The 27,235-nt window shown below is 36.2% G+C and overlaps 2 protein-coding genes across 4 annotated transcripts in view; both read right to left on the bottom strand.

Moving 5' to 3' along the window:
• Positions 1-27,235, bottom strand: part of LOC138933852 (NAD(+) hydrolase sarm1-like) — a 92,475-nt gene that overhangs the window by 48,255 nt on the left and 16,985 nt on the right. The window contains exon 1 of one of the 3 annotated variants that reach the window (XM_070296949.1): positions 1,236-2,018. The exons of the other annotated variants lie outside the window; for them this stretch is intronic. Within the exon in view, the coding sequence (XP_070153050.1) occupies positions 1,236-1,310 (75 nt within the window). The 5' untranslated portion in view covers positions 1,311-2,018. Of the gene's footprint in view, positions 1-1,235; positions 2,019-27,235 lie in introns of those variants that run through there. 3 annotated transcript variants of the gene reach the window in all.
• LOC138933855 (uncharacterized) overlaps positions 8,286-27,235 on the bottom strand; it is a 48,742-nt gene continuing 29,792 nt past the window's right edge. Inside the window, exons 3-7 of the mRNA XM_070296956.1 lie at positions 11,909-12,348; positions 11,282-11,592; positions 10,762-11,093; positions 8,763-9,008; positions 8,286-8,555 (exon numbers count right to left, since the gene is read on the bottom strand). Of these exons, the coding sequence (XP_070153057.1) occupies positions 8,286-8,555; positions 8,763-9,008; positions 10,762-11,093; positions 11,282-11,592; positions 11,909-12,348 (1,599 nt within the window). The remainder of the gene's footprint in view (positions 8,556-8,762; positions 9,009-10,761; positions 11,094-11,281; positions 11,593-11,908; positions 12,349-27,235) is intronic.

Raw genomic sequence — 27,235 nt, forward strand, 5'->3', positions numbered from 1 at the left:
TATCAAAAAATGTTTGATTAATAGACGATGCTAAAAAGAAATATTGAGAAAATAAATGTTTAATAGAGAAGATCATTTTTTTTTTTTATCAAACTTTATTTCTCAATTATGTAACTGGCTAAGTTAATTTAATCACAACTGATATTGAAAATCCTGCAAATCTTTTCCACCAAGGAGACATTCTTAATAAAGGTCACTTATTATACAGTATTTTAGACTTTTATGAGAATCGTATAAGGATACTAGTTTCGTATCACGTAAGATTTGTTTTGCGCATTAGCATGTATATCGAAGAGGAAAAAATTGTTTTGCATCAACATGAAAAATATATAATTGACGTTTTAATTTCGCAATAAATAAAACGACGTGTCTGTCATTCTTGGTGACGTTTGCGTTGGCAGAAAAAAGAAGTCTCGTTTTCGCAGAGACGAGAATTTAATAAACTATCAGAAACAGAGAGAGAGCGACTTGTGGTTTGTCGCCATTACATAAGTTACTACCAGCTGTTCGCTGAATTCGGCATCGACCAAAAAAAGATTGCACAGCTCGCCAAGCATAAATGTAGCGACGCGCCAAAAATATCATCGGGAAAAATATACCGCAGCAGCGTGTCTGCTATTTCCTTCGCTTCATTCTGCCCCCCTCCCCCCTCCCCCCACCCACCGTTATTTTTAAGAGAAAAACTCGTACGCTTTTTGAAAAAAATATTAGCCACGGTTAATTAATTCGATTCAGTTTCGAATCTCGTGAATCGACGATCGGTTTATAACCCGATTTATATTTTTAACGTTGCATGTAATGGGGATCTCATATATTGACGATTAAGACATAGGATGTTGCCAGAGTTTAATTATTATTCAGATTCTGCGATCGATTTGCGATGGTTTTTTTTTTCTCCCATAAAAGTAAGATATCAACACGATTGCTTTCGAATTGAAAGGACATGAAAAAAAAAAAAAGGATTTATTATAAACGAAATTTTAGAGATAGAGAGCAAGCGGATTTTTTCTTCAATTAGAACAATTAATTTTAGAATTTTAATTATTAAAAACGGAATTTTTTGAGAAATATGCAAAATTTCTTATAATTTAAAACATCAACTGAAATGTTAACCTGAATTACGATTATTTAAAAGTACGGGAGGAGATAAATTTGAATCATTAAAGCCGATTAATAAAATACGATGGATATAGAAATGTAATGCGACATCTTCTCTTGTAATAAGATCCTTTTACCTTCGTTTGAAGACCCGAGAAGAAGGTACGCAACGGTGCGGAATACGACGACATGTTGATCTTGTTGACGACCATTGTTATGCTAGCTGTCTTTTAGCTAGACTTCCACCTCGCGATCCCAAGTCCGAAGTCTTCTTTTATCCAATCGTCAGTGTCGCTCGTCGTCCTTCGTGTAACATCGACGTGTAACGTACTTATCCGCACGCTTCGTCTCGAAATATTGCGACCATTTCAAAATTCTTCCTTGGATTATGCTCCGCTGAGGGATTCATCAGCAATCCGCGAGATCTTTGACGAATCAGGCGGAACCTTGTTGCGTATGAATTTCTGCTATATAAATTTTCCTCGCCGAAGAGATTCTTAACCGTAGTATGAATAATGCTGAATATGAATGTACCAAAGCCCGAGGATATCGTGAAGAATTGGTAAAAATCAATCGTAAATATTTACATTTATTTCTCTGAGATTGACGCAGAACACGCCGAATAAATTTCCTCTTCAAGCGCCACTACTCCAAGATCCCGTTTTGACGTTTGTTAAATGTCGAATGTCGGGGCTTGTCATTTTCATTTCTATCGAACGAAACACATATCCGATAAAATAATTCTTCTCGGAAGATTTTCCTTTCATAAAACGTTAAGTTGCGTGGAAGAAATATTTTTTTCACACCAAGGAATCCCCAAGTGGTAAACTGAACAGCAGCGACAGACCGTGGCACCTACGAGATGGACGCGCGCGAGAGTACTGAAGGAGAGCGCGTCGGCGACGATGCTATATAAAGCCTCCCTACTCCAGGGGATCGAAACGAACGGGGCCCTCTTGAGGGGGACGCCGGATAGCGGTGATCGTTAACGTGACCTTCGAACTCGGAGGGATGTGTCGCAGGACATCCCGAGGAGGGATAGAACGCCGACCATTGGAAGTCGGACAGGACCAACATCGTGGTAGGATCGGCCACGATACCGTGGAATGATAACGAGATCGATTCATCGTCGCTACTTGCGATGACTGGGATCGATCCGATCTGAGAACGCCGATGTCAGTGGAGCGTGACAGTGGGGGGATGTTATGGAAATACGGGGTGACGAGTGTTCAATACCTTTCGTAAGTGTGCATAAAACGATCGACGAGATCGCTGAACATGCCAAAATATGGTGAAACGATTTGCATTAGTAAGCAAGTATCACCTTGTACGAATATTCGTTCTAGCCGGAGAATTGTAATTTCGGAAATAATTTTCGCAAAGGATGGCAATTAATTGATTTTTTTTTCTTCTTTCTGGAATTGATAGCAATTCTATATAGAATCACTGGGTATACGATGATAAGCAATTTCGAAATGCAACGAGTTTACGTTCACTCATATTCTATCATATGTTTCGATTGAAAGGTTCAACTGAAAATTGCTCTTTATTTAACAGAGATTTCGTTCATTTATTTGCTTCGTGTGACAACTATATTTAATTTTCTTTAGAAATTTAATCTGTTCAAGTTCCCGGAAACGATGTATAATTCGTTTGAAAAGTGAAATTTGGTATTTGGTGATGCATTCCTCGAACCGCACATGTGTCAGAACGTCACATGTATAACCTTTTTTCTTTTGTAGATAACATTTATATATAAAAGAGAAAGTTGAACGTGACCATCATTTTTCACCGACTTTTCCATCGGTGAAAATCTTTCTTTCAGAAACATCGTAATAGAAAAATTTCTAAAGGATTCTCGGAAGGATAATTTCGACAAATTGCATCTGATAAAGATATGAGAAATAGCGTACTGATCGGTGTTTTCTTTTTCCAAGGCAAAATTCCAACGAAATTGGAACGGAAGCGAATTCTGTAATGGTCAGCGATCAGCGATGGTGTAATCGATGGTAAAATCCGGAAAAACAATATGTGATAAATAAGCGTGAGACAAAAATATATACACGTGCATAATAAATAAAAATTAATTCTCACTCTATAATCAATTTACTAAATAATTTTTATAGAATATTCATATATTATTTATAATGTAAATTATATTTATTTATAATACTTTTATATATTTCCTTAATTCATTTATTATTTATTTAAAAATAAAAGAAGCGAATAGAGACATTTTCCGTATGTATTCCAAGAACCGAGAATTTTACGCGACAGATCCTGTTGTCAGGAAGATCGACAGCTAGTAGGCGTCGATGAGTCAGGTTCGGGCGTCTCGACGACATTAATTCCGAACGACGACGACGGCTCTTATTTGCGACGAGCGTTCCGGAAAGAAAACGATAAGCGGCAAACGGAAAGTGAAAAGGGAGCACGGCGACCAACGGGTTGGGCGTGCATTCATATACTCCTGTATGCGTTCGAGTGTACGAGCGTGTCGCGCAGTCACCAAATGTGTCTTCCCGGATAAGAGAAAAAAACGTATCTTTCCTCGAGAAAAGTTCTCGTAATTGCAAGTTTTTAATATTAAATAACTTTTAGTTCGCTTATTCCAATATTAAAAAAGCACAAGTATTCACAAATTTTAAAAATTCGTGAAATATAATTTGATCTCTCTCGTGGATTTTATAATCTCATTATTACAAAATAAAATTTCCAATGCATATAAACTATATAAAGTATTGGATGATTGCACAAGTTCGTGCCCGATTTTCATAGATGGCATTAAGTTACCGCATGGCGGAGTTCTATTGTTTTCGTGTGGTAATTGTTGCTTACACCGAATAGATGACGTTGTCTTATGTCAATTTAGCGTCAGACATTGTTCAGATAAGTCCATTTGTGCATAAGAGAAATCATTAAAAATGGAGAACGGAAGGTGCATTTGCGGCATGTAATGCTATATGAATTTCGGAAAGGCGTGAGTATTGGGATTGCAGAAAAAAATATTCAAAGCGTTTATTTGGACCGCGCTCCTGCTCTCCGAACAGTCAAAAAGTGATTTGGCAGATTTCGAAATGGTGATTTCAACATGGAGGATCAACCCCGCTCTGGACGGCCTTCTGGCATTGATGATGACATTGTGCATGCCATATACCCGTATTCATAGTCCTTCCTTATTTTAAGGACGGAGGAAACCTCCATGAAGGATTCCTTGAATCTGCAAGGCCACCTTGCTTCATAGATGGACCTCGAGTCTCCCTTTCAGAAAGAAGGAATATTTTAGGGATTTTTAGTGACCGACTGGAGGCAGCACCGTTTTATGCTGCCTGCAACTAATTTCATATAATACATATGAAAACTTTTTCGTATCTTCAAAAAATTCCACGGGATTTTCCCAATCGCGAATGTATCTTTTCGGAATCCGCCACAGAATCCGATTCTCTGGATTTTCGTCTTCAAATCCATCGTCAGAATCATTTAAAAATTCATTGTCCATTATCCCTTTTTCCTTTATACACTTTCAGTTTGAAAGCGCGACAACAAATAACCACAAAACCACAAATGTAACGAAACTAACTTTTGGAGGTTATATTTGGTTATATCCTGCGTATTGTCTGCTAAAAAGGTCGCATCACTCCTCAAGGAAGCTCATGACCTTCCTTGAGATAAGGGAGCCAATAAGATTCCTTGTTCGGTCAAGGAAAGTTTATGAAACGTGGAACGAGGAACAAGGAATCCTTATTCCTCAAGGACGGATTATGAATACGGGTATTAGTGGAAAGAAATCCAAGGATTACAACTGAGGATATTGCTGAGAGGCTGAACATCGATAATTCAACCGCTTTTCGTCATTTAAAAAAGCTTGGATGCATTTCCAAGCTTGATACGCGGGTGCCGCATCTCCCGACTGAAAGGAATAAGCTGCAGGAAAACTGCAGGAGTTGCAATGGGAAATTCTGCAGCACCCGCCATATTCTCCAGATATTGCGCCTTCAGATTTTTATCTGTTCCGGTCTTCGCAGAATAGTTTAAATGGCAAGAATCTCAATTGCGAGGAAGCTGTCGAAAACCACCTTACAAACTTTTTTCAAGAAAAAGCAAGTTCTTTCTTCAAAAATGGAATCGACAAGCTTATAGATCGTTGGAAAACCATTAATTGATTAATAAAAGTGTTATCTCTAAAATATAATCTATTGAAGTTTATATTTAAATCGGGCACGAACTTATGCAATCACCCAATATCTCAAAGCTAGTGACCTCGATTAAAATTTTTACACCATCTTTAATGAAAAAGCAGGAAAATATGGATTATCAAATTATTCGTAACGATTAGGCCGACGATTATGTCTGTTGGCACAATATCCCATACTATTCGCCTCATCATCCGTGTACTTTCACCTCAAGTCGATTATTGTTTGAATTTCGAACTTGGCGCGTAGTTCAAGTCAACAAATCAATCATGATTATCTTATGAATTATTTACTCGGTGACGGGTGAACAATTACGATGATAATTTCCTTACCAAATAAAGAAGAGATGTTCCATCGAGAAAGCATTCTTCTTTAAGCAGGCCAAGGCCGTACTTCTCGATCATGATCCTCCTCGCCCTTTCCAGCTGCAATTTAGGCTTGTTTCGACATTTTGTACGCTTTGTTATAGTAAAATATAATCTTTTCTCTATTTATCAAATATTAATTAATAATATAATAATTATTTCCTTCTTATATACCTAATACGTTTTTACATTATAATAACTTCATGTATTAAATATTTCTTTTTTCTTTTTCTAATAAGCTTGGTTTTGCGCGCCAACTTTAATATAAATAAAATTGCAATCATATAAAATATAAGAATAAAATTATTATTATTATATATATAAATATTTTTCCCCTCAAACTAAGCGTCGCTTATTTCACGAATGTTTTCCTACAAACAAAATAAAATAAGATTTCAAGTGTTATTCGAATGAAACTGAAGAAGGATATAGTCATAAAGAGAGAGAGAGAGAGAGAGAGAGAAGGAACGAGGAGACGAGAGGATTGTTAATCACACGTAATACGCATGATGGATGTGAATTGCTCTCGGTGGCGGAAATTTGCATCTTTTTTATTGCCTTCTCCGTTGCTTCCTCCCACCCTCTTCTCCCTCACCTGCTAGATCCAGCTGTTTACTTATGTAATGCTTGTGCAATAATTAGCGGTATTTAAGCAATTGATCGCCCGCGGCAAATACCGTGGCAGTCCCACGACGGCGAATAAAAGGGGGGAGGGGGAAAGGAAGAACAAGAATCACTGTTCTACGCATTCTTTCTCGATCAACTTGTCGAGCACGCTTGACATTGACAAGATTTATGCCGTCGCGTTACGTCGCGATGTTTCCATTTGACATTTCTCATAACTCCTGAGATACCTTGTACATAGTAATTACATTAGATATGTGAAGATTCGAGAAAAAGATATATCACGAAGGACAAAATTATTTTGCTAATTATGAATTTAATTAATTAAATAATTCGATTAAAGATTGAATTAATATGTAAAATTACTTCGTGACTAGAGATTTATTTAATTAAATCTTATTCTCGATAGTGTTTGAACGAATCATTAGGTATTAGGCAAATCATTAAAATTTGCATATTAATGGAATCAATTAAGAATCATTAAGACCGTGAATTATTAAATATAATGAAAAAAGCCTTTTTATAGCCTAGATAGAATTTTAGAGCGACTGTACAATAATTGTAATATATTGTAATAGATACACTGAGATATGAAAATGAAAGATATTCACACACACACATATATAAATTAAAATAAAAAATTAATAAATTAAAATAAAAAAAAGATATATAATTGTATTAAGCGTATATAAAAATTTACAATTATGTGTGAGGTAAGTATTATTATAAGGCAAATGTCGCGAAACATGAAACAACAATCATACATTCGCGATAAAATGCGAGATAGGATCAATCCCAGCAATCTTCCTCTTTTTCTCGCTCTCATCGTAAAGTTATAGCAATTTTATTACAAATAAAAATACAGTTGCGATTTTATCGTTTTATCTTCTCGGAAAAAAAAGACACTTTAGCGCATCCACTAGCAAAGACTGTAAAAGCGACAAAAAATTTAATAATGCTAATCGTAGAAAATAAATCCTACAGTACTTATCGGTAGAATTAATTGAAAATTAGAATCATGAAGAGAACGATATAAAATAATTTTTCCCAAAGATCTCCGATGCGCGGTTAATTGTAAAGAAAATTATCTCGCCGCAAAACGAAATTTATTGGTTATTCGTGCAATTGAATTTGCAAAATTACGCACAAATTTTGCGCAAAGAGCGACTCTTGCGCATTTATGAGCGATTTTATCGTAATTAATAATGGCATATTACGGGGTTTTTTTTCTTCCGAACAGTATCTAAGCGAAAATCTCTAAAAATTTCTAGGAGTTAAATCAAAAATAAAAAATTGCAGTAAATTAGAAATTATATATGAAAAGGGATATATTATAGATTCAAAAATTAACACTATATATATATTAAAATAAAATTGAATTAAAATTAAATCAAATAATATTAATATTTAATTAAATATAAATTAAATTATTATATTAAATTAAAAAAAATTAAATTTAAAATTATATAGACTTAATTGAGTTGAAATGGAAGTCAATGAAATATAAATTCTTAGAATTCTTTAGCGCATTATAATTAAAAAAAAAAAAAAAAAAGTTTCGAACGTAATGTATTTTCTCGCTGCTTTTTTCGTGTATTTTTTTGCGAGTATTTCGACGTGATTTAATCGAAATCAAAATTGGCAGCGGAATGGCTGCGTTTATAAGTTTCCACGAGCTGGTTTAGTATTTCGCCAAACTTACGCAAACACGCTGTGCCAAGCGCAGCGAGTAATCGCACATTGGCGATCGCTGCCAAAACATGCGCAGAATGTAAATGTTGTCGAATAAGGAGTCCATTTCGTATGGCAAAAATTTTCATAATTCTTTTTAACCTTATCATTCACGAATTTTTGCTTTCACATTTTAATAAATATTATTAGTAAAAAAAATTTCGATTTTTATTATGTATTTTCTCTTCTAAAAACATAAACATTAAAAAAAAAAAAAAAAGATTTCTTTGTTTATAGGAATAAATAATTAGATCCCTTTATATCGATCAAATGGTTAAACGTTATTTTCTCCAAATTCCTCTTCTTCTTCCCCCTCTTCGTAATCTTCTTCTTCTTCGTCTTCGTAAAGTGCCTCCTGTTCGTCCAGCGCTAATAGTATCACATCCTCAGCTCCTTCGGGGAAATATTCCGTTAACATTCCTTGCGCTTCCTCGTCAACCTCTGTCACGAAGAACGGCTCAATGCTAGCAAAGGCTAGGAAAACTTCTTCCTTGATCCTTCGAATTATCATTACGAACACCTCGCTGCCAGTTTTGTACTTCACCTTTCATAAATACTTTTTTTGCAAATTTTCCATCACGAATTGCATCGTTAAATGATACGGGTAGAAAAAAAAAATTGATTCCCCATTAATTCTATCGAAATTGTAGTATTAAGTTACGGCAGAGAAGGAATTATGTGTATTATTTAATATAGTAAGTGTTTTATCGGATTAGAGTTGTCAAATTACAATAAAGGGAAGGTGGTGCACCTTGTTCTCGAAATCTTCGGGCGAGGACGCGAGGCGTCTCGCACGAGGCGGTTGATCGAACTCGAAGGCGCCAAAGTGTTCGATTGCGTCGCGATACATTTTATACGCATCTCTTACGACATTGAATTTCGACGCTTCGAATTTGAAGGCGCACAATGGCGGGGGAGGTGTCGGCTCCTCGTAAGGATGAGCCTTCTCCAAGTAAGCCGGAAACAGAGTCTTGAAGGCGTGAATTTTGCTTCTAGCCTATGCGAGAGCAATAGCCAGGATCTCATGTAACCCATATAATCACAATTAATAATTAATTTTCGATAAGAGTAATATGTTTTCTTTGGAAAAATGTGACTTTTTTTGCAGTAAATAATTATAATTTATATAAGCAATTATTTATAATTATATTGGATGATTGCATAAGTTCGTGCCCGATTTAAATATAAACTTCAATAGATTATATTTTAGAGATAACACTTTTATTAATCAATTATATAGTCTCCATTCTTTTCTACAATGGTTTTCCAACGATCTATAAGATTGTCGATTCCATTTTTGAAGAAAAAACTTGGTTTTTCTTGAAAAAAGTTTGTAAGGTGGTTTTCGACAGCTTCCTCGCAATTGAGATTCTTGCCATTTAAACTATTCTGCAAAGACCGGAACAGATAAAAATCTGAAGGCGCAATATCTGGAGAATACGGCGAGTGCTGCAGAATTTCCCATTGCAATTCCTGCAGTTTTCCTGCAGCTTATTCCTTTCAGTCAGGAGATGCGGCACCCGCGTATCAAGCTTGGAAATGTATCCAAGCTTTTTTAAATGACGAAAAGCGGTTGAATTATCGATGTTCAGCCTCTCAGCAATATCCTCAGTTGTAATCCTTGGGTTTCTTTCCACTAATACCCGTATTCATAGTCCGTCCTTGAGGAATAAGGATTCCTTGTTCCTCGTTCCACGTTTCATAAACTTTCTTTGACCGAACAAGGAATCTTATTGGCTCCCTTATCTCAAGGAAGGTCACGAGCTTCCTTGAGGAGTGATGCGACCTTTTTAGCAGACGATACGCAGGATATAACCAAATATAACCTCCAAAAGTTAGTTTCGTTACATTTGTGGTTTTGTGGTTATTTGTTGTCGCGCTCTCAAACTGAAAGTGTATAAAGGAAAAAGGGATAATGGACAATGAATTTTTAAATGATTCTGACGATGGATTTGAAGACGAAAATCCAAAGAATCGGATTCTGTGGCGGATTCCGAAAAGATACATTCGCGATTGGGAAAATCCCGTGGAATTTTTTGAAAATACGAAAAAGTTTTCATATGTATTATATGAAATTAGTCGCAGGCAGCATAAAACGGTGCTGCCTCCAGTCGGTCACTAAAAATCCCTAAAATATTCCTTCCTTCTGAAAGGGAGACTCGAGGTCCATCTATGAAGCAAGGTGGCCTTGCAGATTCAAGGAATCCTTCATGGAGGCTTCCTCCGTCCTTAAAATAAGGAAGGACTATGAATACGGGTATATGGCATGCACAATGTCATCATTAATGCCAGAAGGCCGTCCAGAGCGGGGTTGATCCTCCATGTTGAAATCACCATTTCGAAATCTGCCAAACCACTTTTTACTGTTCGGAGAGCAGGATCGCGGTCCAAATAAACGCTTTGAATATTTTTTTCTGCAATCCCAACACTCACGCCTTTCCGAAATTCATATAGCGTTACATGCCGCAAATGCACCTTTCGTTCTCCATTTTTAATGATTTCTCTTATGCACAAATGGACTTATCTGAACAATGTCTGACGCTAAATTGACATAAGACAACGTCATCTATTCGGTGTAAGCAACAATTACCACACGAAAACAATAGAACTCCGCCATGCAGCAACTTAATGCCATCTATGAAAATCGGGCACGAACTTATGCAATCATCCAATATATATATTTATCATTATATGAAATTTATATTTGATTTTAATTGACTTTCAATTAATATTCTCTGACTTTATCGTACTTGAGGTGGTACCCAAACGGCGGGATGCACGCGCCGCATGTCACCCTGAATTTCCGGGTCCGGTTCGTGCACGTATACATGTCTCTCAATGTAAGGCACATTGTCGTACGTAGGTCTAGACAGAGGCACGCCGCCGCCGATTCCAGTTTGCATAAGCGGCGGCGGTTGCGTTGCGATGATGCTGATGAGATAATTCTCGATGTCATCGATCGTACGAATCGGGCATTTCATCGAATCGCGTTCCGGACATTCGTGCGGATAACGCACCGGCCAATCCGGATGCGGCGGTTTACCTTTTAGCCTGATCGCCATGCATCTCCCGTCTGTCAGTCCTGAAGGATCGCGTTCGCGCGAATTTTTTCATATAATTTCAAAGTGAAAATATTTCATAAGAGGAGAATGCGATCAAATGTAGAAGATATGATTAATATTGTAGAATAATACATTTTAGTGCACAGACAATTATTATGTCACAGATCTAGTGGCTGTTATCGCGAATGCCTCGTTTACCGTAATTCACCTTTTATCAATTCCTTTGCGATGTCGACGCCACTCTCGACAAACATCCTCTCGATCGTGTCCTCGTTCAGTTGGATACGCAGCTCCTCCTGCACATCGAAGCACTGTCTGAAGAGATCCTGCACGAGCTCCGTATACGGCGGACTCTGCAACTTGTCCCGCGGTCTGCCGCGCTCGTCCTTGAAGACCCACGGATAAAGTACCAGCACTGTATTCTCGCATAGCTCGACCGCCATGTACGACATAAATCGCTCGTATCTTTCCAACCTTTCGGCCTCATCTCTCGCCTGTTCCTTCTCCTCCAGCGCTCGCCTTTTCACGGAGACAATTCTTGCGTGAATACACGCGATCTCGCGTTCCTTTCTTTTTTTTTTGTCGCAACCGCGAAAGCTTTATTAATCTCGCGGCGACATTGCGGAATCGTCTCGAGTAAAAAAATATCGCGATCGGTTGAAACAAAAATTTAGAATACGCGAAACGAAGTTACCTCGTCGTCGTTTTAAGTTTATCTGCGAAACGTCACTGTTCAATCTCTAATCTGTGTCTCACGATTATCGAGATATATTATTAATCAAGATCGAAGATTGGAAGCTTCTGGACTTTGCGATACCGATTCCTTTTCAATCACCTGACGGCTTCCTGCGCCCGCCATCGAACTTCCTCCTCGGGGGCACGTTCGCTCACGCTCAGTCGCCACTTTGAACTCTCCAAGTGCTGAATCCTTTTTATCTCGTCCATCATCAGCTTCCGCAGACGCGGACAGTGCGCGCCGAACATCAGATTCACCATCTTACCGTCCTGCAGGAACATCCATGCGGGCTCGCTTCGACCGCGGAACCTCGCCAAATCATCGATGTCATCGTTTCGCGCGATCGCGTAATCCACCGCGTCACCTACCTCTATCTTGATCTTCCTCAGGGTACTCGCCATGGCCGCGCATGGTCCGCTCCAATCAGAGTACACATCCACAACGATCAGGCCTGTGCGACTCAATAACTGTCGCCATTCCTCGTCGGTGTTCACCTCGAGTTGCAGAGCCCCGGGCCCGGCTTTCTTCATGATATTTCGCTGCAAATTATTTCGCGAATTCTAATTCTCGCGAAGGGACAAAAATATTCTCGCCAACGGCATGAAGTGCCGCTCGAGACAAGAGTGCGAGATAAAGGATAATGCGAGTGTTGATAGCGATCTCTTTAAAACGATTCTTCCGAGACGTTCAGGTGGACCAAAATGTCCATCGCATGATGTAAGAAAATATATATATTTAATATACAGGGTGTTCCATTTTAAGGGACCCACTCAAATATCTCAGAAACACTGCGTTAAATCGAAAAATGTTTCCGACAAAAGTTGTTTGGTTTCGAGAGGGCCGTAAGATGGTGACAATGATTTGACCTTGAAAAATTATTTGAAGGTCACGTGAAGGTCAACTTTAAAATCTTAAATAGAAACCCCCATTTTTTATTTAGTATTCTTGTAGCTGACATCGAGAGCTTTCTAAAACACTAAAATAAAAAATTAAATAAAAATTAAATATTTAAAATATTTAGTTTTTGATAATCTTACCGTAATACTTCTATGTACAGAATAATGATACAAATCAATTAGCATAAAAAAAAAATTGTTTTTAAGAAAATTATTTACAATGTATTTTTTTAAACAATTATTTGTTTTTTTTTGGCACTAATCAATTTGTCTTATTATTCTGTACATAGCAGTATTACGGTAAAATTATCGAAAACTGAATATTTTACGAGATATTTAATTTTTTATATCAAAATATGTCAGATTAAAATATAAAATAACTCAAAAAGTACTTAATGAAAAAATACTTTATTATAGTGTTTTGGAAAGCTCTCGATGTCAGCTACAAGAATACTAAATAAAAAATGGGGGTTTCTATTTAAGATTTTAAAGTTGACCTTCACATGACCTTCAAATGATTTTTCAAGGTCACATCATTGTCACCATCTTATGGCCCCCTTGAAGCCACACAACTTTTGTTTGAAACATTTTTCGATTTAACGCAGTGTTTCTGAGATATTTGAGTGGGTCCTTTAAAATGGGACACCCTGTATATTAATATATTCAATTTATTTAATATATATTTTCTTACCTCATAGTCTAGAGCGTATTTATTTGATATAGGAAGATAATTTTACGTCTTTGACGTTATTTGCGATTATGTTTATGTTTATTATTAATTTTAATAATTAATTTCTGAGTGAAAATTAATAATTAATATTTTAAATATTAATTCTCACTCCAGAATTCCGTAATATTTAGATATATAACCCAAAAAAAACAAAAAAAAACAAAAAAAAACACTTTTGTCATATTCTTCACACAAAAATTCTGTAATAATATTATTATATATTTTATACATGTATATTATTACATTTTAGACATTTCAATTAATATTGCAATAAAATTCTTATTATTGATGAAAGCTTATCTAACGCATCATCTCTTCATATATAATATGTACGTATTTCTATAATGATTAATATGTCAAAAAATGACGACTTCAATTTCTTCACACGCTTTACAAAGACGCAGTTGCGGATGCAAATTGGTCGAAGGAACGACGCATGTTCCAGCGGCGCGCGAGATAACGAGCTCGAGATTGCTTCGCTCGAGGGTGAAGAGACCGACTTGTATTTCTCGCGTACGTAAAGAGAGGCGAAAAGAGAGAAGCGTAGGAAAGAGAGATCGGGGCCGCCGATAGTGTCAGCGTCGGCTCCGCGAGCTTATGACCACGGCGGCGACGTCGTTTAGGTTTACGTCCTTAATTCACGTCCAGCCGCGATAATTAGTCGCGGGCGAGATCGCGAGGCGACTCTTGACACATCTCCAGTCTTCTCCTTCCAGAGAGGCCTGCGATATGAATCACGAGCGAGATCCACGCCGCTCGATCTTCATTGGTTACGTCGCAAAGCAAAAAAGATCTCCGCCCGCATGTCGCGTTTATGAAATTAAACAAAATTTAATAAAAAAAAAAAAAAAAAAAAAAAAAAAAAAAACATTCTTGCTCTCTGATACGTAGAAAGGATATGGGAGCGATTCACATGGCGATCTCATGATTTCATCGTCGAAGCGACGATGACTCACGATAGGAGCACGATCGGATCGGACGACGTGCCTGCTACTCATTCCGTTTCCAGAAATGCTCCCGCAATTTCGCGGGAACCAACAGGCGCCCCCCCGTTCGTTGCGACGTCATTCGCCGCGACCGGAAGTGCGGCGAGATCTAAGTGAAAAATTACGACCGCAAGTTGCGACGCTCATAGCGAGGATAATGAGTGCCATAAAAATAGCGGCGAGGATGTGCGGCCGTGAGAGGATATGATGACTGGAATTGTTAATCTTTTAGATGATCGTCACACGATGTCCTATTTTATATTATACAGAGTGGCTTCTTATGTAACGCATTTTAATATATAATATAAAATTTTTTTTTTTTCCAACAAAATATAAAGTATGATTGAAGAATGCCGTTTGTTTCGATATCGATGTATAGTAATTTTCGAATCGTAATCAAATAAAAAATCAGAGAATGTGACTTGGAATGAAATGTCACAAGTTAAATTAATCGAAGAATTTTATGTTCCAGTTACTTTCAAATAAGTTTTAATATTTAAAGGATTTTAGTTTGAAAAAATAGATGTACTTCACAAATATATTAAATATTTAAAAAATTCTTTTCAATCTCGTGCTTTTTGGGGAAAAAATTTTTTGCTTGTTATTGCAATCATTCAACTTTCGTAATATGCAATATTAGTGTAATTTATCGTTTCGTTTCATCGTTTCCTCTCTTCAATCATATGTATTTCGTACATATTGCAATTTAAGCGATGTCAATTGAGGTCACTCACACGTGCCGTCAAGTATTGCACCATCAATTTTCAATTCTTTTCGCAACGTCCGATAACAAAACACAGACACCACCGTACAAAGCGTGCACGACGATCGAAAAGCAAACTCGATTTTTCACGAGACAGCATATTTCAATTGTCGGCTACCGACACACAAGATTCCGGTTTGCTGACAAATCAGAACTGTAAACTGAAATTTGTCGTGTTGTGAGAAAACGATTCTTGGGTCAATCGAGTTCGTGTACGCGCAAGCAAAGTGCCTGGAAAGCGAGTAGTTACATAATATAAGTCGAAATTACAGAATATAATCGTGTAAAAAGATACATTCGTCAAAAATATGAGAGAATCGTCTCATTATTCTGTACATAGAAGTATTACGGTAAGATTATCAAAAACTAAATATTTTACGAGATATTTAATTTTTTATATCAAAATATGTCAGATTAAAATATAAAATAACTCAAAAAGTACTTAATAAAAAAATACTTTATTATAATGTTTTGGAAAGCTCTCGATGTCAGCTACAAGAGTACTAAATAAAAAATGGGGATTTCTATTTAAGATTTTAAAGTTGACCTTCACGTGACCTTCAAATAATTTTTCAAGGTCAAATCATTGTCACAATCTTACGGCCCCCTCGAAACCAAACAACTTTTGTCCGAAACATTTTTCTCTCCCGGGCTTGGTTTTTGAGATATTTGCCTGAGGAGATTAAAATGGAACACTCTGTATATTATTTTTTCACAAAATGTTTTCATTTTTTATGCGTATGTTTGATTTTATTTAAATTCAATTGAATAAAATTATCCTAATTATTCCAATTCTATTTTATTCAAATTAGATTTTCAATATTCTATGAAATTCAATTGTACTCAATTAGTCGAATCAATAAATAATCGAATTAAACTGAAATTTATATGAACGAACTTAGCCCGCGGCGAAGTTTGCGAGTGCGCGTGTCCTCGAGCGCCGTCATTCGTCAATTTTATTTCAGCATTAATGATAGCGAGCCGCGAGCGAAGAAATGCGTCTAAACGCGTCCATCAAGCTAACGATCGCGTCTTGTAGAAGCGTGTTTACGATCCTATTGAGTGCCGATCCTATTTAGATCCTATTCGCGGCCGCGATTGACCGCGGTGGCGGAAAGATATCGTCGCCACGCACCGAGCGACAACGTCGTCGGCTCCTCATAGACAAAGACAACGACAACGATGCCACGGACAGTTGCTATAAAAGTAAATAGTGACGAGAAACGAGCCCAACGAGGCTTAACGACCGCGCATTTGCATCGGTCATTAAGATCGCCAGGAAAGTCTGGTGTCGGCCGGTTTCGCTCGACAAATGCGCGCAAGATTACTTTGACAGCTTTGACACTATCATAACCAGCTGGTATCTCGTATGCGAATAATATTAAAGTGAAAAAAAAAAAATTATATATATATATATATATATATATATATATATATATAAAATAGCTCTTGCTTAGAAAATTGATTTAAATTAGAATATTCTAATTAAATATTGAAGAGATTTAATTAAATTTGACAGAAGCTATACACGTGATCTCTTTAAATAAAGAAAAATGTAAAAACCAAGAAATATAATATTATTGAATCGTACAAAATGAATTTCTTTCAAAATGTATCCTTTATCTACTCATAAAATGCAAATTCTCTCGCGTTCCACCGGTGTAAAGCGTAATTTTATTAACGTTACATGATATCATTTCTCATTCAAAAGAACGTTTATGAATGGAAACAATGAAATTATCAACTCTCGAGTTGATTTTACAATATTGAGGTGTCTCGGGAGAAATACCCACGTGCTCTCGTAAAGATTTCGCAAAATGATTTATTTCGAGGTTATCCTGGTAATCTGTTAATAATGCATTCTTAAGTTACGGTGCTTACGTAACGAAATGTCTGGAAATTATAACTGGCGCCAAGTTAAGCGCGCTCTCAAGATCAGCAAAGGATATTACGCACTATTAGACTGTCATAAGTTTCCTGTATTTTCTTTTTTTCCTCCGTTTTCCGATTCAATTTGAAGTAGATCTTTGTTTAACAAAAAATAGTTAATATATATTAATCAATATGTTAATATGTATTAATTTAATGAGTTATTTGTATATGAATTATTATTCATATATATATTATATTTATTTCTCGCATGCTATCATCATCGCAAGAGCCTCGTAAAAACGCGGATCCATTTAGCCAATGCGTTCTCATTCATGCGCACATCCGGTTTGCTTTCTTTACCACGGATCAACTTCATGGGAGAATTCTCGGTATTGATCTACGAAACTTCTGGAACTTTCCTCGTTCGTCAAGCAAGTACAGATCGTGTTAAACGTGCATTGCATGATAATCGCGGATGTGACTCACGAGAGTCGCCATCATAGGAGCCAGCAAAAGTACCGCATTTAAATATTCTTGAAATATCGAATAAATTATGATAAGAAATAGAGCGATAAAGAAATATATTATATATTTTATAACTGTCATTTTGGCTTTTGAAAAAATCTACAGATCATTAAATTAATATTTTTGTTGAACGCATATTATTTAACACAATCCTGCGGATATTAAACAGAAAAATTTGCAAAGGGCACATACTAGTTACAAGAATCGCTTTTTACTACGAGTAAGAGAAGAGAGACTTCATAACTCGGTCGTTAATTAACTGCCGTCATTTGTCTAGCTAGAGAAACGAGAAAGAGTAATGAGCATGTGTTGGGAAAGAGCGAAACATCGCTCCTTGATTAATTTGTAAGTTAAATCGTCGTGAGATGGTTCAGCGAAACCATGAGAAACAAAGGGATGATGGATACAAATCAGGTTTTTGAAAGAAGTAGGCGTTTCTTACCAAACGGAGAGAGAATAAATCTCTCGGGTCTCTTGATAATGCATTTAAAAAGTAAATTCGCTCAGATGTAATATTTTGACAATTCTTTTTTAGAACAGCTGTACAGTATTTAAACAAAATTATTGACATACATTTCAATATTATTTATTAAAATTGTTCAATCGAAGTGCTCATTTTTTTTTTTTAATTATGTGACATTTTTAATTATATATTTTAATATATTATACAATCTGGTAATTTATTTTAACTCGCTTTAATTTGATTATTATTTAATTAACGCGACCTTGTTATAGTGTGTTATCGATTCCAGGATTGCCGTATGTCCATTATCTCATCCACGCACAATTATTATCGCGTTGACAAAGTACGCGTCACTAATATCCTCCGGAAATAATTAATCCCGTGGAAGAATGTCGGTAGCGGCAACTGAAATTAATCGCGCATTGTCTCCCCATCAAGTTCTTCGTCGTTCAATCGCTATTCGCGATGTAAATTCTTCTAAATATTTCTTACGAATGTAAATTTGTCAGAAAAATCCACGGGAGAAATCATAAAAAAATTATCTTTAAAAAAATTTATTTTAAGATTTAGCTTAAAAAAAAAAAGAGAGAGAGAGAGATTTAAAATTTTCGAACATTTTTATGGTTATCCAAATATTTTCCGTTAATATATTTAATATATGTATTTTCATTAAAGAGAATGTAATCGATATAACTATATGTATAACTGTATATACATGCATTATAATAATGAAAAAAGTATTTATATTTAATTAAACAAAATTTTTTTTCGTGAAATTGTCCGGTCACTTGTTATCTTCACATGCCACCTTCATTCATAACTTCATGCATATTTGATTACGATGGGTGATCGATCTTAGATCGAGCTCGTTTAACCCTCGAATTATTAAACGCCAGTAAAATATACGCGATGATTTAAACCACAATTTCCAGTGATTTACAAAACTTTGAGGATCTTTTATTTATCTCGATCTTGTCGCGCATAATATTTATTTATTTATTAATCAATTAAGCAAAACTATCACATAAATTTTAGAATATAGAAATGTCAAAAGTGGCTAAATGTCAAAGGAGAAAAATCACATATAATAATATTTACATACAGAAATATTATATGTATAATAAATATTATTCGATTAATAAATTATTTCATCAATACTCTGTACTATTCTACAATTTCGATAAAGTAATTTTCGCGTTAAACCTAACAGTAAGAGCTGCATCCATTGATTTATAAATCTTTGCGCGAACATCAGCATCGAGCTTCATAATTCCAAATCGACTTCGAGACGTGCACGAATTAGTATGAGTAAGACGATTTCCGCCTTTCGGCGAGGAAGAAGGGCGTATTAAGAATAATGGTCGGAAACATCAATTCTCATTAGAGCTTAGGACACCGCATACCATCGCTGACACCCACCGGAGTGGCGGCGAATTGTTAAAAGATTATACAATGTAACGCGTGCGCGCTCATTAGCGTAAGGTCAGGGCGCAACGCGTACCATCGCACGCTCCTGAAACATTCTAATTGCGTAGAACTTCGATGTTTCTAAATCAAGACTTAAAAAAAAAAAAAAAGAAGAAGAAGAAGAAGAAGAAGAAGAAAAAGAAGAAGAAGAAGAAGAAGAAGAAGAAGAAGAAGAAGAAGAAGAAGAAGAAGAAGAAGAAGAAGAAGAAGAAGAAGAAGAAGAGAAGAAGAAGAAGAAATATTCCAAGTGCGATAAGCTAAATTTTATTTATTCTTTTCTCTGTATCCCTCATTATATTATTTTTATTATTATTGCATAAAATTTCTATCTTTCTAATATCTCTGAATATAATAAACTTTCATGCTTCGTACGAGTTTAATACTAATAAAACTTATGATCAAGATTTAGATTTCGAAGACTTTTCGATTTCAACTCTAATTTAAATTTTATTAAATTTTTTTCATTAAATTGATACGAAAACTAATTTTATAACTTTATTTAGTATACATCTGTATTACTTTAATTTTAAATAATAACACCTAATAATATACACTAGTATCTAAAAATATTTTTGCCATATATACCACATATTGCACATGAAGTCTGCAATTAAATACATACGTCGTGTGATACGTTGCATCTATAATATATAATCCACGCAAAATATTGCCAAGATTTTGCTAGCCACGAACTAGAGATAACGATTTTCTTCCTGTGCGTGTCTCTCACGCGAGCAGATGCACGATACGACGCGAATAAGGATTGATTAATAGACGATTAATTCCGCAAAAATACACTGCGCTGCAGTAATTAACGACGTGCGAGTTAATGTCGGTAATTAAGAGAATTTTAAACGATCTTTTTATTTATCAGCACAATAAATGCATGCGATGCAACAAAATCAAATATTGATTTAAATATGAAATAAAAATTTAGATATATTATCATGCAATATTATTTAAAAAATTACTATATAAATTAATCAAAATTACTATGTATTTAGACATAATTTAGACTAACAAATTTTACTCGGAAGACTTACATTTGTAAATTAAAATATTCAAGTTTATGGATACTCAAGGAAATCTTCATTAGCGTTTAAGGAAAGAGATAATTTTTCGATTGCATGGTAGAGACTCGCAAGATTCTCGTGGGAATTGCGGGGTGATGATATATCGAGTTGTGGCGCCAGGCAAATTTATTAGCATTTCAATGAAAAATATTTACGCCTAAGCTCGCTAGACACGCATAATGCGACTAAAGCCACGGCAAGAACCAACGGCAATAAATAACACTGCATGCTGTCTTATATCGAGAATGTACGTGAGAGAATTAAAAAAAAAAAAAAAATTTCCCAACATAGATAAGACACATAAATAAAAATACACAAATATATAAATCCCCTAGATAAACGCCGTAAAGCTAACTATTTTATCCATGTGAGAAAGAAATCTATTTTTTTATAAATATAAAATAGATCCTTAGTGGTTGTCAAAGAAATGTTAAAATAGCGGTAATTTATATATGTTATTTTATATACATAATAAAATAATTATGAATAATATTGGGTTGAGTAAAAAGTCATTGTGTATTTTTGCAACAGATGGCATTAGTTCAGTTTTGGCAGTACTAGAGTCATTCACACATATGTTTATCATATATCGTTTAACAGCTGACGGTTTAAGCTTCATTAAAAAAAAAAAAAAAATTGAGCGATTTGGTTGAGTTTTGAAGATTTTACAACAAGTTGAAGATGGAAGACCAAACTGTGCATTTTCGCCATATTTTACTGTTTTACTTCCGTAAAGGGAAGAACGCGCGTCAAGCTTGTGAAAACTTGCGTAAAGTTTATGGTGACGATGCTCTACAAGAACGTTAGTGCCAAAACTGGTTCAAGAAATTCCGCGCTGGTGATTTTGATCTCAAAGATGCTCCTTCGGTCAGGAAGGCCCACCGAGGTTGATGACGACAAAATAAAGGCATTGATCAAGTCAAACCCACGTTACACGACACGAGAGATTGCAGAAACATTGAAGATCAGTCAAAAAAGTGTTCACGTCCACCTAAAGAAGCTGGGATACGTAAGCAAGCTCGATATTTGGATTCCTCGTGAACTCAAAGAAGTTAATTTGACGGCGCGTATAAACATCTGCGATATGCTCATGAAACGTGAAGAAAACGATCCTTTTTTTAAACGAATGATAACTGGTGATGAAAAGTGGATTGTTTACAACAATGTGGAACGCAAACGGTCTTGGTCCCGACGTGATGATTCGCCTCAAACGACTTCAAAAGCAGAACTTCATCAGAGGAAGGTTATGCTCTCAGTGTGGTGGGATTGGAAGGGTGTGGTGTTTTTTGAGCTCCTACCAAGGAACCGAACAATCAATTCGGATGTGTACTGTCGGCAATTGGAGAGTTTGAACGAATCTGTCATCCAGAAACGTCCGGAGCTCGTCAATCGTAAATGAGTTGTGTTCCATCACGACAACGCGAGACCACGCACATCTTTGGCGACCCGTCAAAAATTATTGGAACTTGGATGGGATGTGTTGCCCCACCCAGGGGCAACGCAAAAATACTGAAAGATTACTTTCGGAGGACGGTACGTTAGAGAAGATCCCACGCTACGATGACATCGCGACGCAATTTTATCGGCATCGCAGCTGCTGATGCATGTGCAACACACACAACGCGTTGCGTATAATTTACACGTATTTGAAACCGGTGCCGTCCGTCGCCACGGTAAGAGAATATCTTATCACGCCACCGCACCGGTAAGGATCTAACTGGACTGCCAATGCGGAAATTTGCTTTTACGAGAAACCGTAATTCATTCTTCTCGTCAGAGAGGATGATTAGCAACGACAATATTGCCACTCGTTCATGGTATGTTTCTCGTTTCCCCCTCCTATCCCCTCTCTCACCATTCCATTTACGCGCGACGTAATTTTTCTCGCGGAGAGTTGTAATGATTGTTACAGGTCTCATTAATGTGTGCGTGTTGCAACGGTATATATATTGTAGATTTTTATATCCCGCGTAAAGATTCCTCCGCCGTAAATGCCTCCTCGTCGTCGTTGGCCGAATATTTGCGCGCATAAAAGTACGTGCGTTTAATTATTAACAAGCGACCGAGAAAAATTTGTCGCGAAACATATATAACGTGTCTGAAAATAATCCGGTTATCGTATAAATTGTGAAGAATACCTCGAACGAGTTTCTTTCAATAAAAATATCACGGCAAGAATTTTCGAGTAATTAGCGATCGAAAACGAAGGACGGAAAGAAGTTAAGTTAAAGAGAATATGAATAGGAAGAAAAAAAAAACTATATTATATTCGATTAGAGAGAATCAATTAAAGATTTTGATAATAATTCGATTTTACATTCTATTTGAAAGATATACAAAGCTGAAGATAAAAAATCAAATAATTGCTCTCCGAAAACTTTCGAAACATATTTTGTATTTTCGACGGGCAACAACAGTACCGTTCGTTCGTATTGAAAGTGAAAGAATTCGAATCATTAATCGCTACATCTTCGTCTCTCGCTAATAAGAGGCATGTGCTTAGCTGATTTTGAACAAATCGCGTTGATTTATGCAGACGCTTTTATGACCTCTCCGAAATAACAAAGCGTGATGTTGAGAGAAATACGAGAAAGTAATCCGAAACAGTTGTAAGTTTCAACGATTTCGAAGAATTTTAAAGCATTTTCCTCGAACTTTATGAAAAATCTCGGAATTGTTAGTCAATAATATCCGATAAAAGATTGAACATTTTATGATCAACGTTACAGAAGAAAATCTTGTTCAAATATTTTTTTCATACTCTTTTTTCAATTTATTTAAGAAGCTTATATTTGATTGTGACCGTTATATTCTTGACCGATGATCTTAATTTATTAGATATATGCGATAATAAAGATTTCCTACCAGATATATAAATATGAAACCGGAATTTGCCCACAGCTGACCCTAGCTGTCAATGTAGTTACCGTCAAATCGCGTCATTGGCGCCATTTTCTTGTTTTAACATCTGATAAAGATTTTCAACTCACAACAATACAAGTTTCATACAACAGCATAGTTTTTAATAGCGTTAAACATGTAGAATTTTGTGCCTGGAAACTACGATTTGCGGACAGCATTGATCTTCTGTTACCATTTGAAGAAAACTGCTGCAGAATCGCATCGAATGCTTGTCGAAGCTTACGGTGAGCATGCTCTTGGTAAATCACAGTGCTTTGAGTGGTTTAAAAGATTCAAAAGTGGCGATTTTGACGTGGGAAACGAAGAACGTGGAAAACCACCGAAAAAAAGTTTGAAGACAGCGAATTGCAAACATTGTTGGATGAGGATGACGCTCAAACGCAACAACAACTCGATTTGAATCAAGCTTTGCGTGAAAAACGACCGGAATATCAAAAAAGGCAACACAAAGTGATTTTGCTTCATGATAATGCACCATCGCACAAAGCAAAACCGGTCAAGGAAACGATTGAGGCGTTTAGTTGGGAAATACTTTCGCATGCGGCTTGCTCACCAGACTTGGCTCCATCCGATTACTACTTATTTGCATCGATGGGACACGCACCTGCCGAGCAGCGCTTCACTTCTTACGAAAATGTACGAAAATGTCTCGATGACTGGTTTGCCTCAAAGGTGCAACAGTTTTTTTGGCGTGGCATCCACAAATTGTCAGAGAGATGGGGAAAATGTATAGCTAGCAATGGGCAATACTTGGAATAAAATATTTTTTATCATTCTCATACAATAAACGTATATTTTCTATACAAAAATTCCGGTTTCATATTTATATACCTGGTATATATGATCTTTAGCATTAAAACGCGCAAAGAGATATATTTTTACGATGAAAAATATGTTGAACAATGTTGCGAATATTGTCCGTGCTTGTCGAGCTCGCGAGCTAATAAACTTTTCCACTAGATTGATTGATTGCATAATGCAACAACAGCGCGATTGTTAACGCGGCGGGCTATGAATTATGACAGCGTTGCGAGCAATTTCAGCAAGTTTATACGCGGCCAAATCGAGGGCAGGCATTAATTTCGTCTTCGTGGAACGCGTTCCAATTGCAAGACAAACATGTTGCGCCCGTAATTGCGATCCTCCCGTTTGTCAATCGCAACGATTTTAATCCTCGCGAACGACTCTTTCTCACACGGTTACGTAAACGCTCGGTTATCCCCGAAGCCAATCTGTCGTTACTCGATAGGTATGTACCTCGCTCTAGATACTGCACCTTCGAACATTGCGTCTTTTTATCATGCAAACTATACCTTTGTGTATATCTAATATAATTTTAGCCATTAAATATTTTCGAATAAATATTTTATTCTATTTTATAATATTATAAAGAATAATTGAACAATTGCGTGTGCGGTGACTCTTAATCCTGACACCTGTTAGCAGCGCAAACATATGTTGAAAATTGTGATCGTTCAATTATATTCGCTATATACTTGAGCAACATAATAACATTACGCGATCATCGTTGCACAAATTTATTTTTCACGGGCATAAATAATTAGCGTTACCTCAGATTTGACGTAAAAAAAATTCTAGAAAATTATCATCGATACCTCGTACATCCCGTTTGACGTTTTAATCAAAATGTCAACTTGTATAAAATTCGCGACTGAATCGTACACACATACACGCCTAATGTGTCCGCTTCGTAGAATCTTTTTATCGCCCTCACTTTTCCTCCTCCATAAAGTGGATAAGTTTCATTCGGCAGCCTTTTAATCGCGTCTACGTGCAAACGCTTTAATGCCGCGTTTTCAAGCACAACGGCGGTTGGTTCTCTCGTATCTTAGTGCGCGACGAAATTGCGAAATTGTGTAATTTATAAGCGTGCCGCGGCATACGCCGTCCGTTGTTGTGGGTGGCTGCTTGTATTGTATTAATACCGTAGGTAAGCGGCAGAGAGCAATGGTACAATGGCCATTCGGCGAGGAGGAGTGGCCATCGTTCATTGTTGCTGCAACAATGCACCGACGTGTGTCGCGACGATGGCGAACTGTCCTTGCACCGGGTGACCCGTACGCGAAAAAAGAGGAGGACAAAGTAAAAAAAAAAGTACGTTAGCTTTAATCACGACGAACTTTCCAGCCACCCACTATATACGGCGGCCCGATTATGCGAATAATGCGCTTTCTTCGCCGAATAGCGTTGCGTAATCGGGACACGAACGAGCGCCAAGCGAGAGCGGTGCGAGGAATAATGCATTATTACGCGTCGCGATAAATCTCTTTCGTCCACGTAAGAGAGATGCGAGTCGAAACGGCAAGATGAGTTAAGCATATAGGATTGACCGGAAAAAGTCCAGTGAATGAAAAGAACAATAGTAAATTCCGATTTTTACCGTTCCGGATTTTATCTAATAGAATAAACTGGCAAAAACTATAAAAATAATTAATATATAACGCTAAAATATATACATATATTATTAATATAAATTTACGCAAAAAGATATCTTTGTTTTAATATAAAAATCTCACTAATCGCTATAGTTAAAAAAATTGAAATTAATATATAATAATTAAATCTTTCTTAATTCAAATTAATATGTGAAATTTTTGAAACAAAAACATTTGAGGAAGATATTATAAATGTTACTAAATTTTATCTTAATTTTTGATTTAACAAGAGAAATGTTTCTGTCATTTTTTTTTCCCCCAGAAAATACCGGTTTTTATCACTGGCATGAATTGTATTAAAAAAATTCAAAAAGATGGTATTTTGCCAATCCTGATTGTGAAAAATAACAAAAAGTACAATATAATAAATTGATAGCGAATAGCGAGTCATTCCTTGAGGGTGAAACTGAATCTGTAAAATTCACATCGCGAAGAAAGTTTAAAAATTAAAAAATTCGATAATACGTTCGCGAGATTATCGGAGTTTCGTTGGAATTTTCGAGTGGAAGTTTCGAGAGTCTCAATTATAATAATCTTTATTTAACTTCAAGAAGTGGACTTGGTTTACACAATACTTGTAACTCACATATCTTTCTCATTCTCTCATACATATCCTTACAACTACCCTTATAGCTACCTTATATTCCTATTTTTTCTTATAACCTTCTTCTTCTCCTTCCAAATTTTCCTTAATAACCTTCCTTTCGCATCATCTAACACATCGTTCCACAAATTTTCCTCTATTTCATTCTTATCCTTACCTATTTCTTTAAACCAACTTTTAGTTACATCACAATCTTTAAAATAATGACTTATACAATCTTCGCCTATACCGCAAAATACACAGGCATACGCTTCCTCCCCTAACCAATATTTATTTCTATCCTCCATGTTTCCGCACCTTATCCTTAATAAAGCCCTTACGCTGTCGCCTAAATTTCCTATATCCACATTTCCTTCCCTTAAATACATTGGCCCTTCCAACCTTATTTCCAAATCCTTGTATTTCTTATTATATCTAGCTTCCCTAATTTTATTATCTTCTAATTGTCTCTGCACTTCCCTGTCCCTATTTCTCAACTCCTCTCTAATATCCATTCCTTCCTCTCTTAAAATTTCTAATGCTTCGATGCCCCACCCATTTCTATTATAATATTTTTCTCTCTCCCTACTATACACATCCCCCCCTCTATTTACTTCTTTTTCCATCCAACACCTTTTTACCCATCTACCTTCTTCCATACCTCTTATCTTTTCCTCATATCTCCAAGAC

This window comes from Polyergus mexicanus, unplaced genomic scaffold, assembly GCF_030449975.1.
Source record: "Polyergus mexicanus isolate NDT 795.1 unplaced genomic scaffold, iyPolMexi1.0 SCAF_6, whole genome shotgun sequence".
NCBI classification, from domain to species: Eukaryota; Metazoa; Arthropoda; class Insecta; order Hymenoptera; family Formicidae; genus Polyergus; species Polyergus mexicanus.